The sequence below is a fragment of the Condylura cristata genome, unplaced genomic scaffold (genome assembly GCF_000260355.1).
Source record: "Condylura cristata isolate star-nosed mole 26May11 unplaced genomic scaffold, ConCri1.0 scaffold00004, whole genome shotgun sequence".
Classification (NCBI taxonomy): domain Eukaryota; kingdom Metazoa; phylum Chordata; class Mammalia; order Eulipotyphla; family Talpidae; genus Condylura; species Condylura cristata.
In genome coordinates this window covers 35630504-35642081 of record NW_004567105.1, presented here as the reverse complement: position 1 = coordinate 35642081, position 11578 = coordinate 35630504, and the positions used below count along the sequence as shown (strand labels likewise).

General features: G+C 46.2%; 1 protein-coding gene across 3 annotated transcripts in view; it reads left to right on the top strand.

Moving 5' to 3' along the window:
- Positions 1-11578, top strand: part of FGD4 (FYVE, RhoGEF and PH domain containing 4) — a 56302-nt gene that overhangs the window by 23185 nt on the left and 21539 nt on the right. For all 3 annotated transcript variants that reach the window (XM_004676525.2, XM_012720511.1, XM_012720512.1), the window contains 4 exons: positions 6043-6129; positions 7680-7825; positions 8331-8487; positions 10690-10828. In XM_004676525.2, coding sequence (XP_004676582.1) covers positions 6043-6129; positions 7680-7825; positions 8331-8487; positions 10690-10828 — 529 coding nt within the window. The remainder of the gene's footprint in view (positions 1-6042; positions 6130-7679; positions 7826-8330; positions 8488-10689; positions 10829-11578) is intronic.

Here is an 11578-nt window from a genome sequence, read left to right as displayed (position 1 = left end):
GTAATGTCTCTTTTGCTGTACAGAAGCTCTTTAACTTGATGTAGTCCCATCTGTTTATCCTTGCCTTCACTATTGTGGCATTGGGTGCTCTATCTTTAAAGATGTCGCTGAAGTGATTGTTGTGTAGTGTTTGGCCCATCTCTGCTTCCAGGTACTTTCTTAGCAATTTAAAAAAAAATTATTTATGCATACAGAACTGGGGTACGGGCCAGAGGTGCAGGAGCAGTGAGAGAATACACCAGAGACAGAATGGAGAGCAGAACAGGCAGATCAACGAAGTACACTGCTGAAGGGAGCAGCAGGTGAGATAGGAGAGATCTGCTGTGCCACGTGGATCACCTCCAGGGCTCAGGACTGAACTTGCACTGAAGCGGCTGCAGTCAGCTTGCAGTGTTGCATCCAAACCCATTGCGCCACCACGGAGGGCCCTTTTAGCAGTTTTGATTGTCTCTAAAAAATTCTTCCTGTTTAAAATGAAGTCACATGAGAATGCCTATTGAAGAGTTAATAAAACATCTGATGCACTGAAAATATTTGAAGATTCTGTCCTTAAAGCCTCTTTCTGGAAATTGTAATTATTTGTTCACATGCATGAAATTCCTGCCTGTTTCCCTACTTGGTGGTTTTGAGGCCTGTGCCCAGGCGATTGGCACTGAGATTTTAAAAGTGAATGGCCGACTCCACACCAGTTTTTTCCACCTGTTCAGTTATTTAGTTTGCTCAGGGCCCCAGCTCCTGCCATAAGCAGGCATCTGATGGACAAGGCAGCCAGAGCCTATGCGAACCCAGAGGCACAGCTGGTGGGCACGAAGGCCACACCAGGCTGGCCTTACCCAGGAGAGGATACCCCTGGCTCCATTCAGGGTGCCTTCAAGGCTCTCCCAGGGAGAGCCTAGAAAGTTCCATAAGCAGAAAGGGAAAAGAAAGTCATTATCCCTTACTGGCTAGCACTGCCTCTTTCTTCTCTGATTGATGGTTCAGCTCTTCTCTAATTTGAGCTTGAGGCATTGCACTGGGACTCTGGTTCCATTATAAGTATAGTATCATATATTTGCAAGTGAAAAAAGAAAGCCAATCCCTGATATTTTAGGGGGATATGAAAAGAGAGATGCCTTTTAAACAGCATGATTACAATCACTTTGAAAAGTGAAGCCTGTTTATTAGATTCCAGTGGGAGAAAATAGGGTTATTAAATCAGTTGTCATGTGACAATTACTATTTTCTAAAGAATAAATGGCTTTTTAGTACTGTGCTGGGCACAGAGCAGAGATTATAGAATTTTGAAGTAGCACATAGTACTGTACAACTTTACCTGTTTAGTGTTATTTTTAAAACTAAAGCTATAGCCTCATGTGTCAGCTATGCAATACTACTCTGGCCGTTATTTTAGCGTAAGCCTGAGAGTGTTACAAAACCCCATGTAACACAGTCGAGCTTATATTTCTCCCCCAAAGTGTTCACAGTTGTGTTCTAAACTAATTTTTTATAACCAAAGTTCTAAAAAGTCTGCTTTACATAGATTTTGTGTTGGAAAAAAAATGAATACCTAGTAAATTCAAGTGCATAGTCATACCACACTCCTTCACTAAGCAGACAGCTTGTGTTTCACTTTTCTGCTGCCTGGCGGGCACTTACAGTCTTGCTTTGCCTTACAAAGAAAGAGAATCAACCATTTACCGAATAGTTATTTAAAATCACACCGTTGTCTTTGGTTGGAGTCGGATTCAGTCCCCTCGAACTGTGTGACACTGGACAAATTATCTAGCCTCTTTGAGCCTTTGGGGTGTTGTATGTGTTGTGTTGTGTGTGTGTGTGCAGCCTGTAAAGTAGGAGTAATAATGGCACCTATGTTATAGATTTGTCAGGGTCAGTTTGTGTCAGATGATCACAACATTGTCTGGTTCCTGAGAAGCAGTAAACATTAGCTGTCCTCATTAAAGACAGTGTTATTGTTCTTCTGATTAACTTGCATCCTTTTCTTTAAGGATATTCATCAGAACTAGAATGAGAACATAGAAAAGAGAGCCAGTGAGTCAGGTTCCTTGCCAGTGTTAGATAAAGTCAACTGGGATATGACAGATGGCTTCTTATAAGCAAGAGTGGCAAGACTGAAGAGGCTCCTCTGTGAGACCCCACTCACCCCACATTCTAGAAAAGGGCATATGAATGGTTTCCAGGAGCTGATGGTGGGAGTGGGGTGACATTGGCTACAGAAGACCAGAGAATTGTTCTGTCTTGATTGTGGTGGTGGTGACTTGATTATAAGCATTTGTGCTGCAACTGTCCCCTCAGGCTCTAGGAGCTTGGCATCTCTTCACTGCCATGCAAAATGCCTGGTAGCTTTGTACAAATAGTGAGTGGCTAAAGCCTACATCAGCAAACTTACTCCTGCCTCTCTGGATGTTGTTTTCTTAAGGTCAGTGGCCTTGGGTTACAATACCATCATATGAAGGAGGAGCACAGTTTTCTTATCACTGCTGGCAGCCCCCTTGGGTTTTGCAAAGTCTGACCAGGGTTTCCACAGTTTGCTAAGTTCAGCTGCAGTGTGATTTGCAGTCAGCAAAAGTTGGTTTTGTTTTTGTTTTTGTTTTTGTTTTTGTTTTGATAAATTTTGTATTTAAGATCTGGGGGATATGGAAGCCTTCAGGTTCTCAATAGAGCAATAATAGATCCACAGGGGGTAGCAAAGTCTTTGGGGTGACTTCTTAGTAGAATAACAATAGGCCCACAGCCTGTGGGTTAATGAATTCTGTCTTATAAAAGATGTATTATTGTGCCCTGGCACAAACTCTGCTGCATTCTTTCCTTTAAGGATATTCATCAGAACTAGAATGAGAACATAGAAAAGACAGTGAGTGAGTCAGGTTACTTACCATTGTAAGTTAAAGCCAACTGGGGTATGACAGATGCCTGCTGATAAGCAGGAGTGGCAAGACTGAAGAGACTCCTTTGTGAGACCCCACTCACCCCACATTCCAGAAAAGGGCAGATGAGTGGTTCCTGGGAGCTGGTGGTGGGAGTGGGGTGATGTTGACTGCAGAAGACCAGAGAATTGTTCTGTCTTGATTGTGGTGGTGGTGACTTGATTATAAGCATTTGTCCTAAAACTGTCCCCAGGGAGGGTGAATTTTACTATTTGTAAACTATAGATTAGGGGCCTCCCTGGTGCCCTAGGAGTTAAGTCTGAGTGCTATCCCACTATGGCTGAGTTTAATCCCTGACCAGGGAGCTGACCCACATAGGACACAGCAGACCTCTCCTGTCTTGCTCACTGCTTCTCTCAGCAGTAGATTTCAGTCAATATACCTGTTCTCCTCACTCAGTTTCTGGTGAATCCTCTCATCCCCTGTACGCACACCTCTGGCCTACACCCCAGTTTTTCTACCCAAATTAAAAAATATACATATAGATCAACATATCTGGTTCACATCACACTCACACACACACACACATACAGTGTGTAGTGTTGCTGGAAGTCAGTGTTTGCTGCGAGTATGAAGACTGGCATATTAATCTCTTCCTTTGAATTGCGGATAACTCTCTTACGTAGTTATGATGTGGTTAAATGAAAGTCACATTAACATTCCAGTAAGTATTTTACTTCTCTGTAGTGATGGTTTAAAAAATGATTTGAATATTTTTCAGTTTTGTGGAATATACTGAACACGTTTCATATTATCTAAATTTCCTGGGTGGTTCTAGCCATAGCTCACAGGGTGGTACTCATGACTCCATCTGCTTGGGGAGGAATGTGCTGTGCTCTTGAGCCTGGGTGCCCTCACTTGCAGGGAGCAGCCAAGAAAGATGTCTGCTCCCGGGCCCTCCCTGGTAGAGCAGCAGGTTGGAGTGCTGCACTGTACAGCGAAACCAAGCTGTGGCTGCCTCAGTGGAAGTTCCATCCCCGGCCCGGCCCCAGAGGTGACGTCACCCACATGGTGCGGCAGACCTGTCCTGTCTTGCCCGCTGCTCCTCTCAGCCGTGTACTTTGTCGATCTGCCTGTTCTGTTCCCCACTCTGTCTCTGGTGACTCCTCTCACTGCCCCTGCACCTCTGGCCTGTACCCCATTTCTGTATGCATAAATAATTAAAAATCTTAAAAAAGAAAGGAAGATGTCTGCTCCCATGGTTCTTCCTTGAAATAAGGGAATCTTGTTTTCCAAGCCCTCGGTGTATGTCTTCTTTCCTCATGGAGGGATTTCTCTGCGCTCTTGATTCATCCAGGACCTCTCTTAAATCTGGGGAGTAGGTCTATGTCCCCAAAGGAAAGGCTGCATGGTAATGGGGAGGACACACTAACCATATCTGGATATCATCAAATTCGGGAGGGATGCCTGCCGTCATGTTCTGTTAAGGTAAATCAGAACCTGGCTCGTTAGGAATTTGTGTGTACATAGTTACTATGTCAGTATTTCTGAGACCACGCATTATTTAAACAGTTGCTTTGCCTAAAGACTTCCTACAAAAATATCTCATCTCAGTGCAGCCCCAAGAAGGCAACATGCATTTTAGATGGATGCAGTGTACACAGCAGAGGCAGGTTGACACGGCTTAAAATGTGGCATTTATACCCAGAATCATGGGAATCTACCTAAAATATTTAACCCAATGGTTATAAGAATGAAGCTGTCTGAAGTTTAATGCAATTAAACTTAAGCTATCTTAAGTTTAATGTAATTAAATTTCTCACCTTTTCCTTTTAAAAAAATATGGAGCACTTATACAAATTAGACACTGATTTAAAATATACTTTGGGCTTTTTTGGTACTAGAGTTTGTCCTAAAGTCTTGCTACACTTCATGCTCTGCTAGAATGAAAGGGTATTTCAGCAAAGTTACCAGGTAGAAATTTCTGCCTGAAAAGGTGTTTCAGAGCCAAGTATTATATGTGTTCTGGCTGAGCCAAGCCTGGGGAGTCTGGGTGCTTGAACACAGCAGTGGAACCAAGAGGGAAATGCATCTTAGCACCAGAGAGGCAGCGTGGGCACTCGCCGGGCAGAGGGACGACAGGGGAGAGGCTGGACAGTGCCCCGGGTGTGCTGGAGAAAGGGGCAGGTCCCTGTGCTGAGAGGGGCCAGCCTGTGCAGGGAAGAGGAGAAAGAAGTTTACAAAGCTAGAGAGGAGATTTCTGCAGCTCTGAGTGTCGCAGTGTCTGGGTTTTGTGCTGTCAGTGAGGCGAGGGCTGTAGCAGGCTTTTCTTTCTGTAGCAAGGAGGATTACCCAGAACAGTTTTGGAAAGACTCCTCTTACAGTGCCACATGTTGGGTAAGAGCCCTCCCACCTAAAACCAAAAAGAGAAAACGGGACTGGACTGTACAAGGACAACTGCTAACCGGCTGGACTTGAAAGAAATATGAGCAGAGTCCAGCAGCATTGGTGAGAACTTAAAGGACAGATGCTAATATCCCGTTGGGAGCTGCTTTTAAGCAGTTCAGGTTCTAAAGCCAGGAAACAGGAAGGGGATGGAACATGGCCAGGATAACAGATTTCCAGAAGAGATGTGTCTGGACAGTGGTATGATAGTGAGGGGCACTGGTGTCTGCCAGCTCCAGGTGGTGCCCCTCACCAAATGTCATGGCTTTTGAAGCATCACAGGGGATACAACACAGAGCAGCTAACAAGGAAAAACAGCCTAACCCTCACAGAACTAGAACGAATGCAAGTATAGCTAAGGGTTAAATAAATATGGACTAAGGAAATAAAGTATTTGGATTTACTTAAAGTAATTTGGGTAAAGGGTGAGGGTAGGGGCATCCGTACACAGGACTAACAGCAAGTGGACGGTGGCTCTTGAATGTCAATGATGGACGGCACCCTGGATGCTGCTTACTGTTTTGTCTCCTGTTATTTATGATTGAAATTTTCCATAACTTTCTAAGGCAAAGAGTTGTATGTGTGGATCCAATAATGAGATGAGGTGTCTGAGAGAGCAAGGGGGAACAAGGCCACACAGAGTGGTTGGAACAAGATGATGACAGGTGTTTTGGGGTGCGCATTACTGGCTAGGCTTCAGTTCCTAACCTATGAATGTCTATTCTGTTTTTAGGAGACGAATGAGCAAAAACTGCACAAAATAGCCAATGAACTTCTGCTCACAGAAAGAGCTTATGTCAGCCGACTTGACCTCTTACAGGTATGGTTCCCTCTCAGGGTTATATTCTTTGCCATTGTACATCATTTACATTGAGTAATTAAGGAGCTTTAGAAACTGCAGAGGAGGGTCTGTTATGGGCCAGTGAAGCTACTTCCTCACAGAAATCGGTAGCATTTTCAGCTGTCAGTGAGCTCCTGGGCAAAAGACCTTACACTCCATAGAGAACAGAGAGGAACACCCACATCCCTCTGCCTGTCTTCCCCCCAAACACCTGTGGGCTCCTGGGCACTCTACCATCGCCACCCTGACAGCTACTATAATCTGAACAAGAGACCAGTGATTCTGAAGTGGAAGTAAGAACAGCATGATTCTCACTGCCCCTGCGCTGTCCAGCTCTGAGGAGCTGAAGCTCAGGCCACTGTGGGCTGGACACAAAGCCACACGGTCCATGTCTGCTGAATGGGAGAAGCACGGGACGAGGATTTGTACTTTCCTGAGGTGCAGCCTTTGGGGTCATCACAAGCCTTCTTTTTGGTAAATCACTCCATGTGAGGAAAGTTTTTAGATGTGTCCTAAGGATGACTGTTACAGATTAAAGCTCCTGAATCCTGTCTCCCTGATAAAAAGGCAAGATACTGATAGAGCATTAATACAGACTCCTGACTAGAGGAGGTGACCTCATGGGTGGTGGTGGTAGGAACTGAAAGGTGAACCTCGGGGTGCTGGGGTTCTGGGCACACCTCCTTGTCCCTGGTCCCCAGAGCCATGTGCCTCCCTCCATGTGCCTCGGGGCCAGGTTCAGGCTTATGTTTTTGAAATAACAAGGTCACATCTCAAATACCCACTTTCCCAAAAAGTTCACCATCCACCAGCCAGGTCATATGGAGTTGGGGTCAGGTGGCCGCTGTCCTCCCGAGGGTTACGGGCCTGACGTTTGCCTACTCCCAGGGTGGAGTGGTGCCTTCTTCTCTACTGGGGTTTTTCTTTCCATCTTTCTTTGCTTCCATTTTTTAAACCTTATTCACTTCTTAGTTGCTCTTGCTGATCTTTTAGAATCTGAGTCTTAGTTAGGATGGCCTCCTCTCTGCCAGAGTCTCTACGGACATTTTGTGTTTTTTGCCTCCCAAGAAAATGCAGTGGAGGTGAGTTTAGAAACTGAACTGCCATCTGGACATTAGGAAAAAGTAGCCTCCTGCCCATGGGTAGTAGGCAGCAGCTGCGAGGCACAGCAGCTTGTGGGTGCTGCTGAGCTGAGGCCCCGGCCTCTGTGTGGGGGAGATCTTTATACCCCCCAGCAGTGTGTTAAGTTCTCAGGCATTCCTTGTCACTAAAAAGAAGAAAACATTCAAGAACTGAAATAGTCAAACCAGGCGTATACTTAGTACCATCTCTTCTAAGTGGAAACAAAGTCATCACATCCACAAAACCAGAGACCCACCCAAGGTTTCATAAAGGGCTGATTTACTTTGCACTGTGAACGTTTCTACCATTTCAACGAAAAGCCTCTGAGAACCCAGTGCTTACACAGCCCAGTGCTAGGTGCTTAGTGGGTACCCTTGAAGTAACGTGTGTTTGATTCTCTTGTACAGGTATTTTATTGCAAACTATTGGAAGAAGCAAACCGAGGCTCATTCCAAGCAGAGATGGTGAATAAAATCTTTTCTAATATTGCATCCATACATGCCTTCCATAGTAAATTCCTACTGCCAGAGTTGGAAAAACGAATGCAAGAATGGTAAGAAGAGCAAGCCCCATCTAAGGCAGCCCCCCCTCCCTCCCCTCACATGCTAGTCAGTGTCAAACGAACCCCTCCCGCCACGCAGGGGTGAGGCCCAATATTTCTGCTAAATCTTTCCATTACACACCATGGCTAGAAGCTGTGGTGCAAGATCTGTAAACAATCAAATAAATTTGTTTTAAAAAAATTAAACCACATAGAATAGAACAGAAAAATAGTTGTAATCCATTTTGGGTGTTAGTTGAATATCATCTCTCTGTTGTCCAGATGGCCTTTTGACTAGTAGAGACAATATGTTTGGGGTGGTCAGGAGCCTCAAGAGCCCTGTAGCCTGCCCCCCCCCCCAGTCCCCACCATGGTACAGCCCTAAAATCTCTAGCAGGCTTGTGGCAAACAGAACTTATACAGCACAGGGTATGTGTGGAAACAATCACTCATCTGGAATCCAGCTCTCTCATTTGATAAAAATCTTAAATGTCTTTGTTTCTGTATTTTTCCACAGGGACACTACCCCAAGAATTGGTGACATCCTTCAGAAATTGGCCCCATTCCTTAAGATGTATGGAGAATATGTGAAAGGATTTGACAATGCGATGGAATTGGTCAAAAACATGACAGAGCGCATCCCCCAGTTCAAATCGGTGGTTGAGGAAATTCAGGTAACAGAACTTTTCCTTCAAGAATAAACATGTCTCCAGTTGCACCACAAGGTCTTCTAGATCTACTCTTTACACGGAAAGGCCCGAGACACTGATCCAGTTACGTGTACTCTCACTTATCAAAAGGCTCCGTGGCATCTGAGAGTGCTGGTGGTGCTGGCCCATCTTTTGAAGGTCCCAAAGCTTTGCTGATTCTTGGACATTCAGGATAACCTGTAGCTGCTTGGGTCCCACTCTTCTCTTCCCACTGAAAGTGGTTTTAGTCCCTTCGGTTTATCTCCAACTTCAGTCACCAAACCTACTGTGCAGCTGCTAATGGCCCACACAGGTTTGGGGTTGAATAGCCTTGGGTTCCCGTGTGATCCTGGCTTGCGAGGGAGGCCCTGTGTCTGCTCCAGAGCTCAGCTCTCACAGGGCGGTTGAGCTCCCAGCAGAGTCTCGGGTTGACACCCTGCTCCCCCCACCAGCCCCTCTGGTAACCAGTATATTTTACACAGAGTCCAAGGATTACTGGACGTTTGTTTCCTTTGGCTACTTGTATTCCACCGGTACCATGTTTTGCCTTCTGGCTGATTTTGCTCAGCCCGTCACCTCACTGTCCTCCCACTCACGGGAGCTGGTCAGCACAGCCTCTCCCTGTCACTGCTCCTCGTTCTGTCCACACACCCACCTATAAGGCGCCATGTTCAGGATGCCTGGCCTGGACCTGTTGAGGGCAAGGATGACTGCTGTGTGGTGACAGCGCTCTGGGCTTCCTCTGCTGGAACATTCTATCTGCAGAGTCTGTCCTCTGGCCCATGAAGACGTTAAGGGTGATGGGGTCAGGGGTCATCTGACCTCCTTCTCTGGTTTGGAATCCTCACCTGCCCCTCAGTGTCTCGTAATCCCAGAAAATATACCTGGTTTCTGAGCCACAGACCTTTCAGGTGTGAAGCAGCGATAGACAAGTTTAGATGGAAACCTACAGGCTCACGACAGATTGGTGGTGGAGAAAGTCAGACAGGAGAACTAAAAAGCCCTCCAGCTCTTTCCCCAGCCTGCGATGATGGTGACCACCCCAGCCTTCTGTGGCTCCCTGGAGCCCACAGCCCTCTTTTAGTCCAGGCTCATGACAACACTGAAAACCTGCCCCCGTCAAGGCAGGTCTAAGCTCAGCTTGACTTTGTTACATACACCACATCACCTTGTCTTCTCAGTCTGATCTCCTGTGGATGCTGTATTTGCAACAAAGCCCATCTGCTCCATTTCACTGGACATTTGTTTCACACCCACTGCTGGGCCTGACCTGAGTCCCCTCCCTGCCCTCCCTCCTCACACCCCTGACCTCCTGTCAAGCACAGCTCCTCAGAGCTCAACTTCATGTTCTTCTCCTCTGTGAAGTCTGTTTATTTGCTTTGAAGGCAAGAACCGAGTCTTGCTGCCCTTTTACCTGATCATGGGGAGGTCAGTGAGTGTCTTTGTGGTATTTCTCTTTGTTTAGTATTAGCAAGAGCACATCTTATTTGTCAAGTCACCTTCTCCCTCTCATGTTCAAAGCTCATTGAAAGCAAAAGCCACAGACTCCATTTTACCTGCAGAAAGGAAGCCCTCTTTACAGCGTTTGCTTTCTGATAAGACAGAAGTCCATTGCCTAATGAAAAATTTAAATCTCCTGCCACACAGCAGGCTACCCAGATCATGCTGTTCTTCTGCGTGGAACCTTTCTGAAGCTTAGAGGAAATGACATTTATGGTCACTTTATTTTAAACGGTTTCTGCCGAGGTCACAGTCACTTAACACAGGTGGGCTGAGCGAACCTCATTAAGTAGATGGTAGTGTTGAAAACCTCTGGAATATGATTTAAAAAATGTGACTTCACAAACCCTTGTGAAGTGCTTAATTGAAGTGGTTTCTAGCAATCTGGAATGTTCTTGCTTAAAGTCCTGCCAGCTGTTCTTCCTGCTTTTGCTCTAGATTGCTGGTCCTCAAAGGTCAATGTCACAGGTAAGGCCCCAGGCTTTGGCCCCAAAGCTTTTTGTTTCATAGACTGGGGTAGGGCTTTGAGCCTGCCTTGATTGCCTTGATAGCACCCCAGAAGTAGTCCAGGTCCCAGCACAAGACTCTTGTAGGGATACATTGTCGCTTCCCCCTCCCCCCAGCATGAGCCTTGAGGCCATCCAGGCTCCTCTTTAACTCTTTCTCTGCTGCTGGTTCTTGTTACAGAAGCAGAAGGTCTGTGGGAGCCTGACGCTGCAGCACCACATGCTGGAGCCTGTGCAGCGCATCCCCCGCTATGAGCTGCTCCTCAAGGACTACCTGCGAAAGCTGCCCCCCGAGTCTGACGACTGGGGCGACGCTAAGAGTGAGTTTCCCACCTGCCATCCCCTGGCCCTCAGGACTGTGATGTGGCGCCTCAGGGCCTGTTTCAAAACAATGTCTGATGGCCACTGCAGGGAAGCGCGCTGATCCCCAAAACAGCCCAGTTCGCACCCCCCCCCCCATGGGCCCAAATCCCAGATTCAGAGCAATACAAGTCAGATTCACATCAGTCACTGATGCGAAATCTAAATCCATGGTGTTAGAGAGCAGGGGAATAGCGGTGCACAGTTACCTTGTCAGGAGAAAGCAGCCATCCTGGTGTTGCTGGTTAGCTGGACAGGCTGGTTTCGTTCCGGGCAGGTCCATGGCATTTACTGTGGAGAAATAGCCACAGAGTTGCCCCATTGGCTACAAGACAGAAGAGAGAAAGGTGCTGCTGTGTCTGGGCTGACATTTTCCCAGAGGAAGCTTTACTCTGTTAGTGGCTTTCATTTTTTCATTCCGTTGTAATGAAAGTGTTTTTGTTTTTGTTTTAATAATAGTTGATTTTTTACATCATTTTGTGCCTTTTTCCATCTCAGTTGTAATCCCCGTGGATTTCCTACCACCAATTCACCCGTGTGCCATCACCATAGTCAAGTGCATTTCCTTCCCCTCACCATTTTTGATCCCATTCCCCACTCCATCCCCATAAAATATCTCTGGTATATTGCTGTTCATTTTTATTATTATTTTCTCCCCTGGTCCTTTATACTCCTGCTATGGGTGAAACCATCTGGTATTTTTCCTTTTC